The 24,063-nt window shown below is 47.6% G+C and overlaps 1 protein-coding gene across 6 annotated transcripts in view; it reads left to right on the top strand.

Annotated features, from left to right (window-relative positions):
- Window positions 1-24,063, top strand: part of TTC13 (tetratricopeptide repeat domain 13) — a 43,225-nt gene that overhangs the window by 1,541 nt on the left and 17,621 nt on the right. For 2 of the 6 annotated variants that reach the window (XM_081114293.1, XM_081114298.1), the window contains exons 2-8: window positions 5,325-5,419; window positions 8,567-8,642; window positions 11,107-11,177; window positions 17,104-17,169; window positions 18,221-18,313; window positions 21,240-21,356; window positions 22,324-22,434. In XM_081114293.1, coding sequence (XP_080970419.1) covers window positions 5,325-5,419; window positions 8,567-8,642; window positions 11,107-11,177; window positions 17,104-17,169; window positions 18,221-18,313; window positions 21,240-21,356; window positions 22,324-22,434 — 629 coding nt within the window. The remainder of the gene's footprint in view (window positions 1-5,324; window positions 5,420-8,566; window positions 8,643-11,106; window positions 11,178-17,103; window positions 17,170-18,220; window positions 18,314-21,239; window positions 21,357-22,323; window positions 22,435-24,063) is intronic. The other 4 variants (XM_081114295.1, XM_081114294.1, XM_081114297.1 and 1 more) reach the window with 2 other exon arrangements.

Below are 24,063 nucleotides of genomic sequence, written 5' to 3'. Positions count from 1 at the left end.
ACCCCCCCCCCCCCCCCCAGTGCGGCGAGGGAAATGAGGGAAGTGAGAAACCACTAACCTATCTGAGCGCTTGCGGTGTGCCCCCTGTGTTGTCAGAGCTCGGGGTGGGTCTGCCTCTTCTCTTAGTCGATCGGCACACCGGTGACCGCCGCATTGAATGGTAGTTCCTGTCTCAGAGGAAACCCAGGCACAGTGAGATCACCCCTTCCTGCGGCCCCACAGCTGCCAGAGGAGGAGCCCAGGTGGTGAGGCCCCGGATAAAACCCCATCTGAACACGAAGTGTTTGTAGGTAGCAACACACGTCTGTAGTATTTACTAGCAAACAGTATATGTCGTGTAAATCCTCATTCCCCTTCCCGCCTATAATAGTATAGCTGGGTGATGCTCACTGGCTAGAGGAGACCCAGATGCTAGGCAATGGAAGCTACAAATGGATTTATATTATGCAATCAATTGATATTATGAAATGAATGGATATTATTGATCCAGGTGGCACATTTTATCCTGTAGCATCAGGCTTATGCCGGTATGCACCTCCCCCCCAATAAAGATAGATGTGGGTTTTCTTTTTTAAATATATTTTTATTGATTTCAGAAAGGAAGAGACAGGGAGAGAGAGAGAGAGAGAGAGAGAGAGAGAGAGAGAGAGAGAGAGAAAGAGAGAGAAAGAGAGAAACATACCATGATGAGGGAGAATCATGGACCAGCTGCCTCCTGCAAGCCACACACTGGGGATCGAGCCCACAACCCGGGCATGTGCCCTGACTGGGAGTTGAACCGTGGCCTCCTGGTTCATAGGTCGGCGTTCAACCACTGAGCCGCGCTGGTCGGGCAGATGTGAGTTTTCCTAAACTGGCATGTAGAGGAATCATCCTGGCCATCCCTCTGTTCCCTCACGAGTAGACACCATTGTCTAAGGTTCTCTGCTTGGGAGGGTGCACACTGTCCCGGGAGGCTTGGAGCATAACTTATTTCAATGTTTCACTTTCAATGTTTCACTCTTCTTCGTCTCTCCCCCAGGCAGTACTTCTTTTCTTAGCTTGGAATTTTAAACGTGCTGTTGCAGATGAGCAGCGCGAGCCTCTCAGCCGGCCTCGCTGGCTGACATGCATGTCCCAGCAGCTGCTGACAGGTGCTAAAGGGCCTTTGCCACTGATGATGTCACATAGTTCCCAGAGTCCCCTGTTGGCGCTCCCGGGGGCTCCCGCTGGTCCGTGGCTTCCCTGGCTGCAGAATGTGCCCATGTGGTGGAGACGCTGGGGTGTCTCATGTCTCCCTCCTTCCCCTGGACAAGCAGGTGGATGGATGCTGGGCCCTTTGGAGCCATCGCCAGCCCCTCCCTGTCCTAAGAAGAAAAGGTGTGGGAACCAATTCGGGATTTACAGTGAACTCTGTCACAGCCCGAGGGGCTCATGTTCTGTATCCAGAAGCCCCATAGGATCCACATCAGGGTCTAGATTCGTGCCAGAGTCCAGAACTACTCCCATCTTCAGCATCAGACAGACCTGCCCATGCCAGCTAGCATTCAGCTCTGATCCTGATCAAGTCCATAAGACTTAAAGATGGCCAGTGCAGCCCTAGCTGGTTTGGCTCGGTGGATAGAGCGTGGGCCTGCGGACTGAAGGGTCCCAGGTTCAATTCCGGTCAAGAGCACATGCCAGGGTTGCGGGCTCGATTCTCACTGCAGGGAGAGGCAGTTGATCAATGATTCGCTCTCATCATTGATGTTTCTATCTCTCTCTCCCTCTCTGAAATCATCAATAAAATATATTTAACAAAGAAAAAAAAAGGTGGCCAGTACAGATGGTAACTTCCTTAACTGAGGGGCCAGTTGTTTAAATCAATAAAATCGGTCTGATTGCCCACAGCACTTTGATCTGCAGTGCCTTGGAGGTGATAAGGAATCAGTGGATGGGAGCTTTTATAATGAGAGCTATTTCCTTTTTTGTTCTGGCTATGAGGAAGTTAACCAAATTTTGGCAACTGCAGTAACCCTTACTATTAGTATATTTGCTCAATCCTTTTTTTCTCTCCTTGATCCTGATTTTGTGTGTTTGTTGACATATATAATTTTGTGACAAGTATCTTCGGATTTTTTAAAAATATATTTTTATTTCAGAGAGGAAGGAAAAAAGGGAGAGAGAGATAGAAACATCAGTGATGAGAGAGATCTTCAATCAGTTGCCTTCTGCATGCCTCCTACTGGGGATCGTGCCCACAACCTGGGTATGTGCCCTGAGAAGGAATCAAACTGTGACCTCTGGGTTCATAGGTCGACACTCAGCCACTGAGCCACACCGGCCGAGCCTGCCTGCAGCTTTTGCCTTCAGTGCTCTCTCCTTGCTCCCGGGATATCACGCCCCCTTGTCTCCCATCAGCACGCACCTGGCTGTAGCAGCCCCCATCTTGGAAAAAGCAAGCAGCAGCGACAGGACCAGGGTCTTTCCAGCCACAACCTCATCTCTGCAGAATTCCTCAAAAGAGATGTTCGCGTGCTCAGCCTCCACGTGTCCAGGGCTCTCTTGAACCTGCCCCAGTAAGCTCTGTTGGGGAGGAAACATTTCTCCTCTACCCGTCCAGGTTCTTCTGAAATCGACATGAAACAGATCAACAGGAGAAAAACAGAATGTAATTTTGTCTGTAAGGGGGCTCCGCAAGGACCGAAGCCCACAGGCGGTCAGTCGGGCAATGGAGGCTTAGCTGCCATCCTGAGCTGAGAAGAAAGGGGCGGGGGACCGGGACTTCAGAGGAAAAGAGGGCTGGTCACAGGGAGACGGGAAGAACAATTGTGTGGTAAACGTTGGCCGTTCCGTGCAGAGACCCAGGGACGCGGAGGGGACTTTGAACCAGGTCTTGTCAGTTTCTCTCCCAGTTGAGGACACTCGGCTCCCAGTCTGTCGCCCTTCCTAGTAATGGCTCTCTCCCGGCTGCTACAGGCCCTCCGTCTAAACAATTCTAGGCCTTTGAGGAAGAGCGAAGAAAAACTTCTGCTTCTTGCCGAAACCGGTTTGGCTCAGTGGATAGAGTGTCGGCCTGCGGACTGAGAGGTCCCAGGTTCGATTCCGGTCAAGGGCATGTACCTGGGTTGCAGGCACATCCCCAGTAGGAGATGTGCAGGAGGCAGCTGATCGATGTTTCTCTCTCATCGATGTTTCTAACTCTCTATCCCTCTCCCTTCCTCTCTGTAAAAAATCAATAAAATAGATTTAAAAAAAAAAAAGTCACCTTGTTAAAAAAACAAAACAAAACAACAACAAAAAAAACTTCTGCTTCTTGTCTCTGCACTCAAACTGCTCCTCTCAGGCGGCCGTGGGTGAGGCGGGGAGGAAGGAGCGGGTGGCATTGCTCTGCCAGCCCCTGTTTACTGCCAGCGCCCAGCGCCGGGGAGGGAGTGGTGGCAGCTGGACCCTGGACCTTTATTGACGTGGTGCCCGTGAGTGCAGATGTGGCAAGGCTCGGCTGTGCTCTTTCCTCGTTTTGTGACCTTGAACGTGTCCCTTCTTGCTGAGCTTACTTCCCCATGTGTTCAAGGAGCCCAAGGTAATGATCAAGTTCATGTCGGCAGCTCTTATCTGTTCTGCCCGGAATTTATTTCCTACCTGCATGCCAGGCAGCTTCCAGCCCGCATCGCACAAGCTCTCGACTTAAAGGTCGCCCTTCCCTCAAGGACTGTCCTTCCTCCTAAACTTCCCATTTCAACCAGTAGCACTGGTTCTCTTCCAGCTGCAGGAAGCCGGTGCCGTGTGCCACTTGCCATGCCTGTCGTTTTACTTCATGTCCGAATGAAATATTAATGTCGGGATGAGCAGGAGTGCATATTGTCACTCGTGTTACTGAGCACTTTTTTGAGGTCTTATCTAGTGCCAGAAGATGCCAAATGAGTATAAATATTTAAAAGATCTTGATGTAGTTACATGTCGATGATACTGTTATTCACTGAATGAATGGAGATGTTACTAGAGCTGTTGAGAGTTCAATAATGTGGGCACAGAAAATACTCAGCTCCAGCCAATGAAGAAGACGGCAGATGTACGGGGTGCTTATCTCTGCCTGGACCCCCCCGCCCTTCACCTGTGAAATTCTTAACTTCCCTCTCCCTTCATTGGTCAGTGGCACAGGCTCCAGGAAGTCCCGCCTCCCCTGCTTGGCCAGAGTGGGGCCATGGAGCTTCTCCCATGTTGTAATATGTAGCGGTACTTCATTCCTTTCCAAGGCTGAATACTGTTCTTGTCTGAGTTCCTGTTTTCAGTTCTTTGGGGCGTATACCGAGGAGTTGAGTGATGGGATCATGTGCACAGCGTGTGTTTAACTTTTTGAGGAACCACCAAGCCGTTTCCCGCAGCAGCCATACCGTTTCCCATCCCCATCAGCAACGCACGAGGGTTCTAGTTTCTCTGATCCTTGCCAACACTTGAGATTGTCCATTTAAAAAAAAAAATGATGGCCATCCTAGCGGGTGTGAAGTGGTCCCTCATGATTTGGTTTGCATTCCCTGATTAATAATGACGTAGAGCATCATTTCATGAATGCAGTGTCCATTTCTACATATTCTTTGGAAATTTGCCTATTCAAGACCTTTGACCATTTTTTTTTTTTTAATTGGGTTGCCCTTTGTTTGGTGAATTTTAGGAGTTATTTGTATGTTGTGATATGAGACCCTCTATGCATATCTTGGAATGTTAGGTCCCCCGGCCTGGCTTTGTTCTTTTTTTTTTTTTTTTTTAATATATTTTATTGATTTTTTACAGAGAGGAAGGGAGAGGATAGAGAGTTAGAAACATCGATGAGAGAGAAACATCGATCAGCCGCCTCCTGCACATCTCCCACCGGGGATATGCCCGCAACCCAGGTACATGCCCTTGACCGGAATCGAACCTGGGACCTTTCAGTCCGCAGGCCGGCGCTCTATCCACTGAGCCAAACCGGTTTTGGCGTGATTTTTTTTTTTAACCTGTGGTAAATGCTGCAGGTGGGAGAGGGCAGTGAAAGGGCCTTAGCAACTAAACTGATTCCATGTTTGCGGTGGGACTAGCGTTGGACTCGTACTGGTTTGCCCTGTTGGCCTTGGATAAGTTCTAACTTGCCAGAACCGCGTCTCTGGGAAGTCTAGCTGGCTTTGGTCCTTTTCAGGATGGCCGTGAGGACAGCCACGAAGGGGTGTGCACGATCCTGGACACTGTAACGCATGCACACAGCTGTCAAGTGGACTAGACACTTGTCCTTACTTTGGTTTTGAGGATCCTTCACATTCCAGTTCCCAGCTGAGCCGCTAAGAGCCCTGCATTTAAGGCGCGGAGAGTAACAAGGCCTGCTTGCTTTTCAGAGTCCTCCTTCCTGAACTTCCACGACTCGGACTGCGAGCCCCGGGGATCGCTGCCCTGCGACTCTCTGCTCTCCCTCAACACGGAGAAGATCCTGGTACGCATCCTCCGCCCACGCCCTCTGTGTGTGATGCGCATCCCCGAAGGTGCAGGTCCCTGCTTATCAACCAGGGGTTGAGCCCAGTGGGCCTGTGGGCATAAGACGAAGATCGTGCATCTGTATTGGGTCACGTTGAGTTATTGTGACTTAGGAATTGGATGGCCGGTCACTCGGGACCTAGGACATGTCACTGTGAAGTCCTCAGGGATGAAAGGGCGTCAGGAACCTTATTTCTAGGAGCTTCATGTGTTTGAAAGTAGAGTCTAATCTCATTTTCCCAGCCTTCGGCTGTGTGGGGATCTTATATGTCTGTACTTTTAATTTTTGTTTCTTTTTTTAAAATCCTTATTGTTGAAAGTATTATGTATGTCCCCCTTTTTCCCCAGTGACCTCCAGCCCCAGGCCTCCACCACCTGTCTCTGTGTCACATATGGGTTATGCATATGTGCATACAACATCTTCGGTTGATTATCTCTCCCCCGCCTTCCCTCTGAGCTGTGTCTGTATTTTTTATCAGCCCACCTAACTGTGCAGGAGAGCTCTCCACTCGGGTGAGCGCACGGCACTGGCACCGTCCGTCTGTCTGTCCACGTTAGCATGTGCTCCGCGGCCCCTCTGCCTCGAGGTGTTGGGGCTCTGCCTGCTGTTCACACTTAGTTCCATGAAGCCGGGTTTCTCTTCCGGTGCCCAGGGTTCCCATCTTTTTTCTCCAGACCTTTCCTTCAACATCCACTTGGATACTGCTTTTTCCTCTTGTTGAAAGTTCCACTGTAGGACACGCTTTCTTTCCCGAACAGAGCTTTGCCTTTTCCTGTGAGAACTACTGACGATAGGAAGGAGTTGCAAACCAGAGGACGATGAACTGACTTGGCCTCACTCGGTGCCTAGCAGCCAGACTGATACATGGACGCTTGAATTGGATCTGTCCAAGACCAGACTGGGCTGTCTCACAAGGTAGTGAGTGGGCCATGGAGGCCAGCGGTGACCAGAGATTGGATAATCCCCACCGTGGACAGATGATTAGGTGCTTAGAGAATGGCGAAACTTCTGGTTGATAGTGATTCAGATGCTTTCTACTAACTGGCTTTCCAGTCTGAGATGGCCCTATGAGTTGTGTCCTTATAAGAAGAGGAAACTTGTGCCCAGCCAGTGTGGCTCAGTGGTTGAGCATCGACCTATGAACCAGGAAGTCACAGTTCGATTCCCGGTCAGGGCACATGCCTGGGTTTTGGGCTCGACCCCCAGTAGGGGGTGTGCAGGAAGCAGCTGATCAATGATTTTCTCTCATCATTGATGTTTCTATCTCTCTCCCTCTCCCTTCCTCTCTGAAATCAATAAAATTTTATGAAAAAAAAAAGAAATGAATTCGTCCCTACTCTACCCTGCCCACTTCTGTTACAGACTTGAATGTAATAAACAGTTTTAAGTCAGGAATGCTCTTCAGTCTACTCTTGATGTTGCTTGGCAAGTGATTTCTCCTCTTCATGGGACTTCATTTCTGCTCTCTCCCACATCTTTTTTGCACAAAGCTTGACAAATGGCAACCTCGCACCGAATGCCAGATGAAATTAATAAGGCTTCTTCCGCATTCAGAGAATTATTTATAGCCTCCTTTTCTCGGCTCGAAGCAACTTATTAAGCAGAAAAATCTTTTGCGTCTGTGTGCTGTTCTCAGTCATCTGACAAAGAGGACGGGCCATTGCCTGGTCACCCCCGGATGTGCGCACCGTCCTGTGCTTCTGTCCCGTGTTGTTAAATGTGCTGTTTCCTCACGAAGCCTGACGTGGTCGCCAGGGGCGGGAGCTCCCAGCTCAAGGAGAGAGCTGGCTGAGCTGCTCTCGTCATTAAGGTTCTGCTGGAGGAAGCAAAGTGTAGAACATCCCCGTCCTGGTAGGATTCTCTGGTGTCTCGTTCCTTCTGGAGTCCTGGCGCGAAGCGAGAACTGACTCCTGAGCTGCGGTGCCCTCTGACCTGTGTCTTTGTACTTGTGTCTTAACCAGAGGTCGCTTATTCTTGATCTGTTGTCTGGGCAAACCAAATACCGCCCTGTATCTGAACGTACCCCCTGGATTTGGAGGGTCTCGGACGCCCGTGGACATGCCTCGTTACTCAGTTTGAGTAGGAAGCTCATCGCGGGGATGAATCCCAGTCATTGGCTAAGCAGCATGTACATTAGTCAGAAGAGTCTCCCACGTGAAATTATTTGGCTGGAATCTATGGAATATGGGGTTAAAAAAAAAAGAATTGAAATAATGGGGATGTCTCCAGATTCCAATCCTAGAGTTTTGCCAAGAGCCACGGGTCGTCTTAGCTTTTCCTGTCTGTGGGTGTGTGTACCAGGTTTGATCCTGTCTTAGGTGAATCCGGTAGGAAGTTGTCACATTAACGTGAACCCCATAGGCTTAGGGTGTCATCGTTGAGCGTTGACAGCCATTCCTGGGGAAGTAGCAGCTCTTTATCAGACACGATTTGTCTCCATCACTTGGCGGAGTCCTCATTCTGTGGGCTGGACCGATGCTGCTTATGGAATCACCCCACTTACAAGCTAACATCTCATCTGTTTTCCCCCGGCCCCACTTTGGTTTTGAGTCCCGCCAGATGTGCGCGTGTCCGCATGGATTCCGCGTGGGCCGTTCTCCTTCCTGCCTTACGGGGAGGGTTATGCTCATGACCATGCTTTATTCAACGGATTGTCTTGTTTCCTGGTCAGATTTTGTTGGTCCTTCTACGGTGCCATCTCTGCACAATGTGTAGCTCTTATTTCTAAACTGTGTCAGGGTTTAAAAGCAATGTCCTGTTATCAAGACCCACTGAAGAACTGGTCACTAGAATGTGATGTTTGCAACACAGCTGAGGTCATTAAATGGTCCCTGGAGACGCAGAGGGAGCGTTGAGGCTGCCAGCGAGATGAATCCCTTCGGAGGGGAAAGGTCTGGCTCTTGGACATGGAACCACCAGCAATCGGGGGAGGAAGCACATGAGTTACACGCAGATAGTGTCCTTGACGTACACAATCGATGTGACAGAGGGACAATTTATTGCTTCTATAAATTCAGTGTAGCTTTACTTTTCCCAAGATAGGTTTTTATTATGTTTTCATCTCTCATAAGCTAACGTGTGTGTCTGCTCGTTTTTTTATTTCAGAGCCAGGCCAAGTCTATCGCAGAACAGAAGAGATTTCCGTTTGCTACTGACAACGACAGCACAAATGAGGAGTTAGGTGAGACTTCCGTCGGGGGTGCAGCTGTGGTTTTCCCCTCAAATCTGTGATGACGCGCAGAGCCGGTAGGCAGGATGGAGCGGTAGAGGGCACGGAGACCGACAGAGACGGGCTCTGCTGGTGCGAGTGGTCTGATCTGTGCGAGTCCATGCGTCGGAGCATAAAGGAAAGGAATGATCGGGAAGGACTGTTCCAGCCTGTGCTTCCACGGAAATTAATAATTATGGGAATGAGTTCCTAGGAACTGTCACTCATTGAAAGGTCGTGTGTAGTCATCAAGTGTGAACAATGTAGAAGTGAAAGCAGAAGGGAACCACGCCTACTCCCGCCTTCTGTGTAATAAAAAGGGTAGGTGTGGGTTCACTCGCTCACGGGGACAGTCATCACCACGGGCTGAGAACGTGGGTGGAGGAAGTTGAGTTTATTCAGGTCGGCAAGTGGGTCGTGCAGTTGGCCTGTCAGGGCGTGTTTAAAACAGGCGGGCTGGCCCGTGTCTGGTAGGCTTTTGGGTGTGTCTTCTCATTCCCTGGTCAGCTCACCCTTGAAGGAGAGGAAATAGTTCGAGATACAGGACTGAACCAGGCAGCGGGGCAGACCTCACAGGAGCACGTGCCTGCTCGGGGCACCTATACAACGATTTCCTACCTAATCCTATATAACAAAGCGGTAATATGCTAATTAGACAGGGCGGCGGAATGACCTTCCAGAACGACCTTCTGGAATGACCAGTGGGCTGGGCCGCGAGGCAGCTGGGGCTGCAAGGGCCAAGCCCCTTGCACGAATTTCGTGCACCGGGCCTCTAGTTTACACGTAACCATTGTATGCTTTCTGTGGCCATGCACATTGTATGTGAGGACCAAGCACTTCTTGTCTTGCCTCCTTTTCTCTGGGGGTGCCAATGATTGAGAGTCGCCCACTTTGAAAGTATTAATCACTTTTTGGTGCTATTTTTGGAGCAGCCTTTGACAAGGAATGACCCATTTAAGGCCCAGATTTAGTCTTTTCCGAAGTCCTCATCGAGGAATTGAAACCATTCTTGTATTCCGGGCCAGTGCCCAGCAGCTCCGCTGCAGCTTGTGTATTTCCCTGGAAGGTGTTGGTTTGCAGGGCTCCGGAGCCGAGCTGGGCAGCCTGGTTCTTGCGTCTCATTCACTGCACGTTGTCTTTGGACAGTTTGTTTAACGACTTTACGCTTGTCTGTAAATGGAGATGATAGCCGTACCTGCCTCATTGCAGTAATACGTTAGCCTGTATCAGTGCTCAGGGCAGGGCCTTGCACGTGTTAAGAACGCAGTACATGTCACTGTTATTACTGTTTGTTGCTTTTCCCTCTGATATGACTGGCCCTCACCAAAGACGTCTTTGGTTATCTTGTTACCTGATACGACTATCTGAATAGCATCCACTGTTCTGCTGGATACAAGTTTGACCTTAATGTGTCTTTTCAAAGACGTTAGTATAAAAACAGTCCTTTGTTTTATTTATTTTTTTTATTTTGGAGAATGCCCTCAAAAACTCTTGTATTATTATGATGCTCAATGTTTTGGACCTTTGCTTTTCTCAAGTTAGTTATAAAGATGATTTAAATCTCTTTCTGCATTTAATGTTTTCCTGCATTTAAGCGTTTTGCTACTTTTTAACTGTCAGGAAATTTAAGTTCTACTGACAGTAAAAGTTTTAGTTGCCCATCTTCTTAACACCTATGACATCTTAGAGTTGCAGTACAGCTTTTTTTTGCAAAGAAATATAGTATGTTGAATGAAGAATATTTTTTCAGGTGTATTTGGGGATGTACAGAGTTTGGGCAAGTATTATAGATGGAAATATAATACATAATATTAAAATTTACCTAAACAGTTTGATCAAAACTACTCATTCTTCACTAGTGTAAATTTTGAGTAGTGTTTTGACTGTATTTTGAATAGGAGAGGTAGAAAAAAGACTATCATTTCATTGCAATCATGTGAATTATTTACAGTTAAGTATTATGTTAATATATGTTAATTTGAGCCTCTGTTTTTGTTCTTATTAGGTAATTGGTAGTAAATTTAGCACCCCTAGGAATCGAGATTTGTGATGCTCTTTGGGTATTTCTCATGACTTTCGCAGTAAAATCGCATGTTATGTGGATGTTATTCAGGGTCATTACTAGTTCTTTTGAGATATAGATAGGAAGGCTCATAAAGGTTATTTGGTATTTGAAAGTGAGTGATGGACTTGGAAAAAGATAATTACTTCTTGTAGGCAGATGTTTTATAGATGGCTTTAATAATTTAAATCCAGATAAAACTAGGAGACTGATTAGCAAGTGCTGAGTGGTAGAGGAATTCGATTACATCTTATTAACGTCTAGGGTTTCTTTAACTGCTTCTAGTCCTTACAGCTGCCTTTTAAGATTCAGTAAAGAATTTTCGTCTGAGATCCTTTATTCTGTTCTTTAATATTTTTGCATTTTTTTCCACAGCTATTGCTTATGTGTTGATTGGCAGTGGTCTCTATGATGAAGCAATAAGACATTTCTCAACAATGCTTCAGGTAATTTTTCTTCTTAATTATGTAATTTCAAGTTCAGAGTCATGACAAAAATACGGACTCACGCATCCTTGAAGTGTTTTAGTAATCCGTCTATTTTAGGGTTAGGTACGAAAGCCCAGGAAATCAGCCCTGACTGGGAGCACTTCCTTGGTGCAGGCCTCATCCGGGGTCTCGTTCCCTCCGCAGTGTCACTGTCCATGAGGAACGCGAGGCCCGCCCTCGGTGGCAGGCGGGCCTCAAATGCAGGTTTAAGAAGACAGTCATTAGCTTAGTTCACTTTCCTCCCTACCGTGGCCTCTCCCGCGGGCGTGGGCACTGGTGCTTCTTGGAATCCAGTTGTTTGCTTTCTGTGCAGGAATTGCTCTCAGTGGTTAAGTCCCACTTGTGGATTTGTTTCTCACTTTTAATTATGAGACGCCTCCGTGGGATTATGGGGCCTTGGATGATGGATAACTGCGCTAAAATCTGGTTAAGGCGAAATGCTTAAATACGTAGTTGCAAAGGGACTCTTCATGGAGCCCAATGTGGTTGGCCTCATGTGTCCCATCATCATTTAACCGTATTTCTGTAGCTACATCCCCATTTCCGATGGCTGACGTAGAGGACTGTGAAGAACACGTGGACTTTAGAGTTAGAGATACTCAGGTTCCAATCCACTTAGCTGCTCACAAGCAAGTTACTTAACCTCCTAGATTATGGGGATATAACTACCTCCAAAATATTCCTGTTAGTCCTAAATGCAATATCCTACAAAGTACTTCGGATCCAGTACTTGGCCCACAGTAAATGCTCAGTAAATTTTAACTGCTCACAGCACCATTCTGGCATATTTATCTGTGCTGATACAGTAAGGGCCAATTGCTAGTTTACAATCTAGCACGTAGACTTCATTTTAAGAAAATAATTTTGAATTTTTTTGCTGCGCATGTGTTTTCTCTTTTTTAAACATGGGCTTGGTTATGTTGATAACCCTATCTTTGCTCTCAAAAAAATTGATGGTATATTTTTTAGTTATTACTTTAAAGTCCCCAAGGAGCTGTGCATTTGGGTGGACATATGGAATAATATTCTTCAGTAGAGTTTACAGTACAAAGGATAGAGTGTAAATAGTTTTTAAAGCACCTTTCTGTTTAACATTGCAATATTTAAACTTGTACACAGCGAACACTTGGGCCTGGATTGAAAGGGAGGTTTTGATACATTTATAGGCGCAAATGTCAATTAACCTATGGAGATCAACAGCAGAAAACAGTATGAGCTCGCAGATATATTATCAATCCATTCAACTCTTTGAAAATATTATTACCATTGTAGTTGAAGGAAATAAAACAATGTTAAAGAAAAAAATTTTAAAGAAAAAGAAAAATTCCAGTTTTGCCACTCTACCATTAAAGTTTTTTATTGATGATCTTTTCAAAATACACATTTGTCTTTTGTAATCTGATTATATGTACTGTTTGTATTACGTTTTCATTTAGTTTTATAAGTAAATGTTTTTCAGTATTTCTCTACAATCTTACTTTAATGGCCCTATAACATGTCTTTGTATTGTCCATTTATTGCTGCAAACCGTTTCTCTTCTAATTGTGTTCAGAAAGTAAGTCTCTCTTTGTGCTGAGAAAAGATATTAATATATTGAAATGTAATAGAGCATTTTCATCAGTCTCTGAGGTAATGGATTGCTTTGGTCTGGGAAGTCTTTTTTTTAAACATTTTTATTGATTTCAGAGAGAGAGAGAAGCATCAATAATGAGGGAGAATTATTGGTCAGCTGCCTCCTGCACTCCCCACATTGGGCCCGCAGCCTGAGCATGTGTCCTGACCGGGAATCGAACCCTGACCTCCTGGTTCATAGGTGGATGCTCATCCTCTGAGCCGCACCGACTGGGCGCTTTCTCTCTTCTTATCCCTCGTTTGGTGCCTCTTAGGTTTTCCACATCATGACGGGTGTGGACAATCATATTTGCACGGCACACTGGAGGAACCTGAGGCCAACTTAAATTTCACATAGAGCGTGGTGACGATTGTCCCATGTCTTTAGATTATATGACTATAACAAACACAAAATACCAGGACTTGATAGCAAATGCTGAAGTTCTTTTTACTATTTTAATAAGAAACGCGTTCCTGCTTTTCTGGACAAAACTTTTCCATATTAGGCTTTATGTTTGAAAGTGAGAGTTTTTTGTTGAGTTCTTCAAATTCTTGATAGCCAGTCTCGTCAGGAAACTGTACAAGTCGGTGGTAGCAGAGGTGCAAAGAACAGTTACTGCTTCATTTCTCACCATGACTCAAAGGGTTTTATAAATCAGTCTTTTTAAATAATATTTTAGGAGTATGATCACTCTTTAAACCTGACTGCTCTTCTTTTTCAATCATTGGCCAAGGCAGTGGTACTGTTGCTTGTGGCAGTGAAATTGATTTTTACCCCAACAACACCCTTCCTTATCCAGTCCTCAGAACAGTGGTGCTGCGTCTCTCCCAGCGTGCACCCGTGCCTTCCCCTCGCCGCATTAGGACCATTTTAGGAGGCAGTTAGCTGGCTTTTGCGATTGATTATGTGACCTAGAGCTCATCCGCTTATGATCTGATTCTGGTGGAAGTGACTCTGGTATGATCCTTAATAAACATCCTTTATGTAAATACGTGTGTGTGTCTACAGCTTAGCCCAAACGTAGTCTTCCATACATTGCTCTGTGGTGACTTTTTTGGATTTGTCTGTCTGCGATCCAGTGACTTTTTTTTTTAATATATTTTATTAATTTTTTACAGAGAGGAAGGGAGAGAGATAGAGAGCTAGAAACATCGATGAGAGAGAAACATCAATCAGCTGCCTCCTGCACACCTCCTACTGGGGATATGCCCAAAACCAAGGTACATGCCCTTGACCGGAATCGAACCTGGGACCCTTCAGTCTGCAGGCCGACGCTCTATCCACTGAGCCAAACCGGTTATGGCAATCTAATACTTTTGAGTTTTAATTTAAAAAGCCAGCCTTGTGGTGGAAGAATAAATCTTTTTAAAATTTAAAGTCACTATGTAAATAATACGATGAGGATAGTGAATTAGACCTTTATTTTTGAGACATCTAAGTGGCCATCATTCCAATAAAGTAACTACCTTATTATACCAGGGTTTTTCATTTGCATGAAGTAAATAATATTAAAAGGTGGAAATATTCGTTCTATGAAAACACGGGTGGGTGGGTGGGTGGTGCTTGCAGATGCAGGGAGCTGGGGAGCCTTGGTGTCCGGGAGCTGTCCGTAGTGCTGACTTCCAGAGTGCGCTTGTGAGCGCGTGTGAGCAGGCTGAACAGAAGGCAGGAAAGTGATTGGTATTTTCTGCAGAGGCATCTAGATGTGATTTCTTTCTTTTTCAAGTTACCAGTTGCCACCCTTCCGTAGGGCCTGAAATTAACTGGCACGTCAGGCAGCACTTTTTAGAAAATGCACTTTCTATTAGACTAGAAAATACCAGATAACAGTGCAGATGGAGTATACGCAGTATACATGTGTGTATATATGTATGTTATGTACGTATACATGTGTGTACTGGGCTGCAATGTAAAATCCTTTCTTACTATGGATGAGAGTAGAGATATGAATGTCACTATTGTAGGTGTTGGGAGCCAGAGAATACTCCCAGCCAGGGGAGTGGCATGGTCAGACTGTAGTGCTAGACAGGTAGCTCTTAGACCAGGCCTGCAGGGGGCAGAGGTAGGAAGGTGGTGAGGCGTTGCAGCAGCCTGGGTGAGGAGGAAGGCTTCCGTGGCCAGTCGGGGGCCTATGGGTGGGGAAGGAGACATGGGAGATACTCAGGAGTGAAACTTCTAGAACTGCGTCGCCGTGTGGGGCGGGGAGGTGGGGGACTCCCAGGGTGGCTGGCCTTGGCCACAGGGTGTATGGGGATGACCGTCCTGCCAGGAGAATAAGTATCTATTTAAATTCACTTCTTTCTGCTTCACCTGATGATCATCTGGTATAAAGGTTTTCTCAGTTTTAGGAGAAAGACTTCTTGGAGAGTGTCTTTTTGAGACATTACAGATCTGAGGGGTTTTCCTCTCACTGGAGAATGTGATCCCAGGGGACCACTGCCCGCCCCTCTGGGGCCCGCTGGCTGGGGTGACTGCCCAGGGAAACCCGAAGGCTGTCTGACCTCCGTGCCTCCGAAGTTCCTTTCCCCGCTGCCCCTCCCCCCCAGACTGCTTGCTCTGCCAGAAGCCAGGAGGGGGGTTGAGTGTTTCCCGTGTCACCCCTGGGTGGCAGGTGATGAGGGCCCTTTCTTTTTTGTGCTTTTCTTTATTTCCTAAATTTTCTGCCACTGATACTAAATGTTTTATTTACTATTTAAATAAGATGTTTATTCGTAATATAATTTTCTATTATTTTCTACAATACATAGTACTTAACGTTTTTTCTGTTTGTAGATGCACACGTATTTGTTTTAAACAATTGAAAGGAATACAGCAGGGTGTTACATAGAAGGAGAGCGTATCTAGTAATCCCACCCCCAGGGGAAATCAGTTACCCACACAATCACACGTCAGCTCCACTTACAGGAAGTAGCTGCTGCTCCTCTGTGGTTCTCTGTAGCTTATCCTCTTTTTCCTTTTAGCAAGTAGCATGGACAGCCTTTCATGCCAGCTGCCTCCGAGTTACAAATCACAAACCCAGAACCACACGGGGCGCAGGGAAGCGCCTGACATGAGCGCAGTGTCTTGATGTGAGACAGAGCCGTGGGTGGGCTTGGGGAGACAGACGAATCCACACCTTCATCTGAAGAGGCAGCCAGCCAGTCCTTAGCTCTAGTCATTTTTTTGTCACGTGGGCTATCTTTGTTGAATCTTTTAGTTTTCCAAGAGAAGCTAGAAATCTGTCATTGTTTCCCTGCAGTTTTCCAATTTCCCATACGGCGTGAGGCCTGTCAGGTGGAGCCAGCAACCCACGTTAGCCACTGGGTGTAGATGGACCTCACATTGTCTGAAGCAGCCTTTTCCTTTTCCAGTGCATGGCCTCTTCTCCTTTATTCTTTCTCTTTGCTCACAGCGAGGTGAGGTGTCCTTTCTGCAGGGCTGACCGGCACCCTCTCAGGTCTGATTTGAGCCATAGATTCGCCTCTAAAGTGGCCCGTCCGGTGCGATTCTATTAAATTCTTCAGCAGGGGCGAGAGTTCCACCAGGATCGTAGCCCTCTTCCTTCTTAAAACCTGGGGCGGATTCAGAGATCAGGTCAACATGGCAGCGGCCGCGTGGACTCAGAAGGCATCTCCCTCAGCACGGGGGGCAGCTCCTGCCCCTGTGTGCAGGGCTCGATGGCTGGGCAGTCGCTCTGCCTCTGGGCCTGAGTGGCGCTTCGTTCGGCCCATCTGAGAGCAGGTTGCAGAACGGTCTGACCTCTGAGTGTAAAGGACCCTGTGTCCCCAACCGCCCGTGGAGCCCACTGGTGTCCTGTTCCTCACCGTGCTGGCTCCGAGGGTCAGCCCTTTCCTGGTGGTTTCATGATTGTAAGACAGGAGGCAGCCCAGGAAGCGGCATCACCCAGTTGTCGAATCCCCGAGCCCCCGTTTTCTGTAGGACTTGCTTGCTGACGCTGCCAGCCATGGAGTGGTCGAGAGAGTCACCTACATTCTAAATCAGATGCCTGTGTAAGAGGCCAGCACAGGGCTCAGTATTGTTGGTTCTCATTATTTTAGGTTTTTTGTTTTGTTTTGTTTTGTTTTTTTTTAATGCAAAACTCTTCCTGCGTGTCTCATTCCCATGGGCTTAAGGATACAGGTTTCCCTGCTTGGGGACTGCGTATTGACTTATGTGTGGTAGCACAGAGCTGTCACTTGGGGCGTTAACGTGCTTTAAGCAGAAACTGACTTTGTTTTGTTTTGTTTTGTTTCGTTTCTAGTTTTTGACGTGTTTCTGTTTTGGTCTGACTAGGAGGAGCCTGATCTGGTTAGTGCCATTTATGGCCGAGGGATAGCCTATGGAAAGAAGGGCCTACATGTGAGTATGGAATAGTCGCGCTTGCGTAGTGCCTACACGACCTGCCGTGGACCAGGGTGGATGGAGCGCCCCCTGTTGGTGGAGCTCTGGTGGGACGTGCAGAGGGCTACTCAGGTCACAGGGAGAAGGTGGCAGGAGAGGACTGACTCAAGACCAGGTGGCCGGGAGGTGGTGAACTGGGGATGTCTACCCAGGGCTGCGGAGGTCAATTTTGCCATATTGTCTACTCTTAAAAGACAGTCTTGGCCAGCCCACACTTTAGTTTGTAGTGAACTGGACGTAGACCAAGAGAAGCAGGATACTGTGACTGGTTCCCAAGACTCACTCATGGTGCAAGCAGGGGCTGGGCGTCAGCAGCGCAGCAGGACTCGGAATGGGAGCTCCTTTCTTAGTTATGTGTTTTTTTTAACACATATACATATATATCATTGATTTCAGAGAGGAAGGGAGAGATAGAAATATCAATGATGAGAGAGAATCATGGATCGGCTGCCTCCTGCATTCGCCCACCTCCCCACCCCCCGCTGGGGACCGAGCCTACAACTTGGGCATGTGCCCTGACCAGGAATTGAGCCATGATCTAGTTCATAGGTCATCGCACAACCACTGAGCCACACTGACTGGGCAGTGTGCCGATTTTAGAGAGAACTTTCCTGGACTTCCTGTTGTGTAGGACGCTTAGGGCTTTCATTGGCACTGACTTGGCCCCTCTGTTCCCCCAATACCGCTGGTCGGCGGTGTCCTGTGCCTGCTGGTGTCCACATGCTCATCCCTTGAAATGTATTGATTCGGGGTTTTACTGGGTGAAGTTTAGAAACTATTCCACCATCTGTGGAACCTGTGATAGGAGCCAGGGCCAGCGTGCTGTTGATGGGTAGGTAGACTGGAGTGAGTTGAATAATGGTACCTTAACTTATTTAACTTACAGATGCTAAGTTGGTATTTATTTCTAAATAAGCAGTTCTGTCGTTACTAAGTTATTATTGCAGAAATCTGTTGCGCCCGGTCTTGAGTAACAGTGCATCTCATACTGAGCTGGTGCCTTTTCAAGGACATTAAGAATGCCGAGCTCGCTCTGTTCGAACTGAGCCGAGTCATTGCCCTGGAACCAGACCGCCCAGAGGTATTTGAGCAGCGAGCAGAAGTGAGTGTGGTTTTCTTTTCCCTCTGCCCTTCCCAGACTAGTTCAGTCTCAATTTTTTTTTCTATTATTTCATCACTTGTCAATTTTAAAGCCCCCTTATGCTTGCTATGTTTTCCTCAAATATCAAACATGGTTGAAGTTACTAGGCAACTGTGGGCCCATGAGACTCCTGATTTCGCATATAATAGTAATATTGAGTATTAAAACATGATACTCCTGATTTAACATGTAATAGTAATATTTCTTATTTACGACTAGTACTACTGTGTGTTCATTGAAAAGTATATTATTGTATATGTGACATACCTTAGCAAAACGTAATATGACGGTGTGGTCAAAATGAAACGTGTAGCCTTTAGAAGCATGTGTGTGTGCGCATGTGTGCACGTGTTTATCTGTAACTCCTATGAGACACACCTGCCACATGGAGACACAGCTCAGGTAAGGGTGCCTGTCACCAGACCTTGAAGGAACACTAGTGGAGCAGGAGGTCACATAAGGCGGGACTCCAGGTAATCGCGAGAGCTGCCCTGAGGGCGCTTCCTCAGGAGCCGGACGGTGTGGCCTCGGCCCCAGAGTTCTGCGCGAGGTTGGCAAGGGGAGGGCTGGTGCCGGCTTCGCAGAGGCCTCGCCCTCACCGGGAGGAGATTTGAGACGCATCAGACCCATGTTCTGGGGAACACGGCGGAGGCGGGGGTGCAGAGCAGAGAAGGGGATGTGTGCGAAGGCACTCACTTTTAATGCTTTTTAATGGAATGTATTCATTTTACTGTTTTCATAAGATAATAGTGAATATCCACGTTTCCTGTTGTGTTTATGTTACTGCACACTTAGCCATGGGGAATGCTTAGGGATTATGTTAATGTATTTAACTGAAATAAAACTTAACTTTAGTCATCTGATCAGGTGGGATGTCATCGTTGAACTAAAGGAATAAATTACTTCTTTTTCCTCTTTGGGGAGAGAAAACTTAGCAAGGAAGCACTAAGCATTTTATTTTATGTTTTTTAAATATATTTTTATTAAGAGAGGAAGGGAGGGGGAGAGAGAAAAACATCAATAATGAGAGAGAATCATTGACGGGCTGCCTCCTGCACGCCCTCTACTGGGGATCGAGCCCACAACCTGGGCCTGTGCCCTGACTGGTTCATAGGTTAACGCTCAACCACTGACCCACACTGGCCGTATTTTAGTAATTCACAACTATTTGTGATGATTTTGTTCTCTAAATTATAGTCTCTTAAATTAGAGTTCCGTTTCTTAAAGGGAATTTTATGTTTTTTGTTTGTTTTTTGTTTTTTGTTTTTTACAGAGAGGAAGGGAGAGGGATAGAGAGTTAGAAACATCGATGAGAGAGAAACATCGATCAGCTGCCTCCTGCACACCTCCTACTGGGGATGTGCCTGCAACCCAGGTACATGCCCTTGACCGGAATCGAACCTGGGACCCTTGAGTCCGTAGGCCAACACTCTATCCAATGAGCCAAACCGGTTAGGGCGGGAATTTTATGTTTTATTGGGGATTTAGCTTTAAGAAGAAAATTCTTTCTCAAACAATGATATGATTCATTACCTCTGGTCTATGTTGGATTGTAATCCTGAGGTTCTTTCTTTCTCTACTTTGGTGAGTGCGTGGTGGTTAAAACATTATGGATAAAGCATGACTTTAATTTCTAAGTTTACTTAGAAAAAAAAGAGTAATCTAGAAGGTTTAAAAGTTTTGTATATCTAATAAAAAGCTAATTATGTATCCCAAAATGACATTGGTAATTAGAAAAGTAATTTTCAACTTTGCCCTTTTCCAGGGTTATTGGGCAATGATGTCACTACATGGCGATTTTTTCCAGCTAAATTATAGCATACCACTTACATATATGTCAAAAATTACCTTAGGAGAACGGTTTTACTCTCTGAAATAGTCTGTATTCAATGAACATAATGCAGCATTTTTCGTTACTCGGGTCATTATTCTGCCTATTGATTATGGTTCTGTACCGAGGGGTCAATAAACTGGGTAGGGATATTTTTCCCTCCAAACAGAAGCCCCGCCCACTCTGCCTGTGGGATTCCCAGGCCTGTGCTTTGTTCCTTCCTCTTCCTGCCACTGGCCATGTGCCCCCTGAATCCTCCGTTTTGCTGGTTGGCAGCTTCTGCAGAATAGGAAGCCAGTTAGTAAAACTTGATCAAAACAACCTGTATTATCAGGAGAAAACCAATCCTAACCAAGAACGTTTGCTGAGGAGAAAGTGCTTGAGCTTGAGGCGTGCACACTGACACCCACTTGGGGTTTCCTCACTCTTCTTGGTGTACCTTTGCCTTCCGCACTATCTCCTGTGGGGTCCTGTGGCCTGGACACACCATCGCTGGGCCAAAGAGCTCTCCAGACAGGCTTGCCGACGTGTCTCTCTGTGTCGCGGATCATGACTGTCGAGCTAAGCGTGAACACACCAGGGCTTACGAACACCCGAAACCTTAGAAATGGTCATTGGGCACTTACTACCTCTGAGGACGTAGCCACAGGTCATGGGCGGCTCTCTCTGGGTCCAGCCCTTTCTCTGTCTTAATGGTTCCCAGTTTTCTTTCCGATTGATTTTGACCCCACATTTGGGTCTGAAAGAGGAACTAGAGGTTGAGGGGAAATGTTCACATTTCAAGAACAGCAGCATTGGTGCTAACCCAGAGCGTGGAGCAGCCCCAAGGCCATGGCTGCAGTCCCAGCTCGTTAGCCTTCCCCTGGGCGGACAGAGGCGAGGCCGCTCAGCTTGCTGACCTTGAACCCCACTGCCCAGTGCCTGGGGTCAAGGACTCTAGTCCGCGGAGGGAGTAAATGCTGAGAGTGGAGTGTGCTGAAGCGTAATGAAAACATCGGCAGTTCTAGGGTTGCTCACTGGGCGTTTTCTCTCCTGACCGCCTTTTTGGGTTTGTAGATTCTGTCCCCTCTGGGACGAATTAGTGAAGCGGTGAACGACCTGACGAAGGCCATCCAGCTGCAGCCCTCCGCCCGCCTGTACCGGCACCGCGGGACCCTGCACTTCATATCAGAGGTGGGTCCTTTCTGCCCAGGAACACTTCCTTGTTCGATGATAAACGCCGAGTCACCTTTCCTTCTGCTCCCGGAAGATTTGGGTTTGGGGCCGCATAGTAATATGTTGGTGATACGAGACCGTTCGTTATAAGAGCATTTATTGTTATTTTTTCGCTGAAATAGAACCCGTAGCGAAATATCAAGTACCAAGAACACATTTTCTTGCTTGAACTGTCAGTAGGAACTAATTCTGGCCGGGGCGGAGGGAGGTGGGGGGAGAAAGAGAGAGAAACAAGAGAAATTTGGTTCCTGGATTACACTTCAGCCTCTCTTGTGGTTGCCAGCGTAGGGAAGCAGGTGGGCCTGCTGTCAGTGTGATTATTTAACTTAGAGGTACAGTTTGAATTCCTCTGGGTATCAACCCCGGAACCATGAGCTGAGCTACTGTGGCTCCCCAGGCCGCAGGTTCCTTCTGTGGGTGACCCAGGTCTAGCAGGCTTGTCTTTTATCATCACAGTGGCATTTCTGATTGCCCCAGTTATCTTTTTTGGGTTTATGTAATTTTTATAATAATTTTTAATGCAAAAAATAGATATTTTTAAAATCTCAGCATAGTACATGTGAAGGTCGATTTATAGCATAATTGTTTTAGAAGTATTTAATATAATAACCTGTGAGTACCAGAAAATAATTTTTAAAGTTCCTCTAACAGGTTATCACTTTAATGTTACTTAAAATAATAATAGTGTTTGAATAGTTGAAACAGTATACTTATATTAAACCTTTGTCGGTCTTCCCATCCATTTCCTAAGAAAACCCACTATTTTAACAGTCGAAGCATTCGAGTTATTTATGGTCATGAAATGTTTCCTCTGAGGCTGAAAGGACAGAGAATAGATGGGGATTTTCTCTCTCCAGGTCAGAGGTAGGAAATGTCCAGGTGTCTAGCGAGTGCTGCCTCATTCTTCCCACTCTCCCTCCCGCAGGACTACGCCACGGCCCACGAAGACTTCCAGCAGTCCCTAGCGCTGAACAGGAACCAGCCCATCGCCATGCTGTACAAAGGACTGACCTTCTTCCACCGCGGACTCCTGAAGGTGACGTGGTGGGCGTGGTCTGCGGACCCTGCCCTCGCTGCGCGGTGGGGAGAATGCCGTGGAATTGAGTTTGGCGCAGACCCGACCCTGAGTCAGTGGTGAAACGCCTTCATTAAATGAATGAACTTCGTGTAGATACCTCTGTGTCCCTGGTGAAGGGGTCTCTCCAGGCCAAAGGCAGTTCAGAAATCCAGGAAGTGGGTGATGGGTGACCCCTTATTTACGTCATCGTCTAGCACATTAGAAACCTACCAGGCAGTGTTGCATGGCAGATGGCACAGCTGTCCAGTTGAGTAGCTGTACCGGACAGTTTGGATGTTTTAGGGAAAAAACAGCAAACATTTTCCTATTGGATTCTCTCTGTTTTATCTGTGTCTCGAGGATACTTAAGAACGTGTACGTTCTGAGCACGTATTTCGATCAGCCTTTACTCTGAGGGTTCCCTGAGGTTGTGCTGTCGGCCAGAGGGAGAGCTGGCCGCCCGCCAGCCGGGAGGAGGCCCGGCCAGAGGTGTGAGGGGCACTCCCTGCACCAGCCAGCCCAGAGCCAGCGCATATCCACAGAGACTGATGCATTTGAACGTAGTTTCTGTGTTCCCAACGGCTTCAAATCTTGATTCTGCTATGTCCCCTCTTTGGCAGAATGAGGTAGAGAGCTGTGCAGTCATTAGACAGGAACCCCGAAACCAAAGCCTCTTAAAAGCTGAAGAGAAATCACACATTGAAGATCTGTGGCGTCCGAGCATGCTGTAAGTGCAGTGGGCAGCCGATGGCCCTGGGCACCTCCCCCAGACGTCCACAGACACCCAGACTGAACCCGCCTCCCTGGGCTCTGACCCTCCCCCTCCCGCCTCTGTCCTTCCTCCGGTCCTCCTCACGCTGGGTAACCCTCGCCCCCACCCCTTGGATGGGCAGCTCTCGGCCCCCCCAGGCTCTCCGGCTGATAAGCTCCCTGACTGCCTTCTTCCTCATCCCCACATCCAAACAGCCGCCCCGGGCGGTCCTAGTTTGCTCTTACAGGTGTCTCCCGAACTGCACCCTGCTTTTCTTTCCTGAGACACTGTCTCCATTCGAGCACCCTGCCACGTGGCCCCTTTCTCCCCCCTCCCCAGTCTGTCTGCTCTGCTGGTGCACAGCCGTGATCCTGCCCAGAGCCCATTCGTAGGCCGCACCCCTGCCTGCAGCCCCCAGCCCTCACTGCCAGCATGGCCCAGGTGACCACACTGGCCTGGTCCCCAACTCTTCTGTCCCCACTACTCCCACCCGAGCTGCCTGCACTCCTGCTGACCCCTTTCCCCTCCCCCTCCCCCCAGTTCTGAGCGCCCCGTCCCCCTGCGCAGTCCCTTCCCGTCCACCAGGCCTCTCTCCTTCCCAAGTTCCTCTCCTCCACGCTCTCTGAGGCCCAGCCCACCACCCCTTCCTCCGGGAGCCTGTGCTATACCCGGGTCAGGTAGCGGCGTCTCCCTCTGTTCCCAGGACGTGGGCGCGTGCCTCTGTTGTAGTTCTTAGCGCGCCTTCTAATAACCGGGGTAGATCCTAGCTTCTAACTCGACTGATTGCTTAGAGGACAGAGGTCGCGACCCGCTCACCGTGTCTCCCCTGTGCCTCCCACGGCCCGGCACGTCGTAGG

The sequence above is a fragment of the Myotis nattereri genome (assembly GCF_964212035.1).
Source record: "Myotis nattereri genome assembly, chromosome: 20".
Classification (NCBI taxonomy): Eukaryota; Metazoa; Chordata; class Mammalia; order Chiroptera; family Vespertilionidae; genus Myotis; species Myotis nattereri.
The sequence above is the reverse complement of the archived record's forward strand: the minus strand, read 5'-3'. Positions and strand labels throughout refer to the sequence as shown.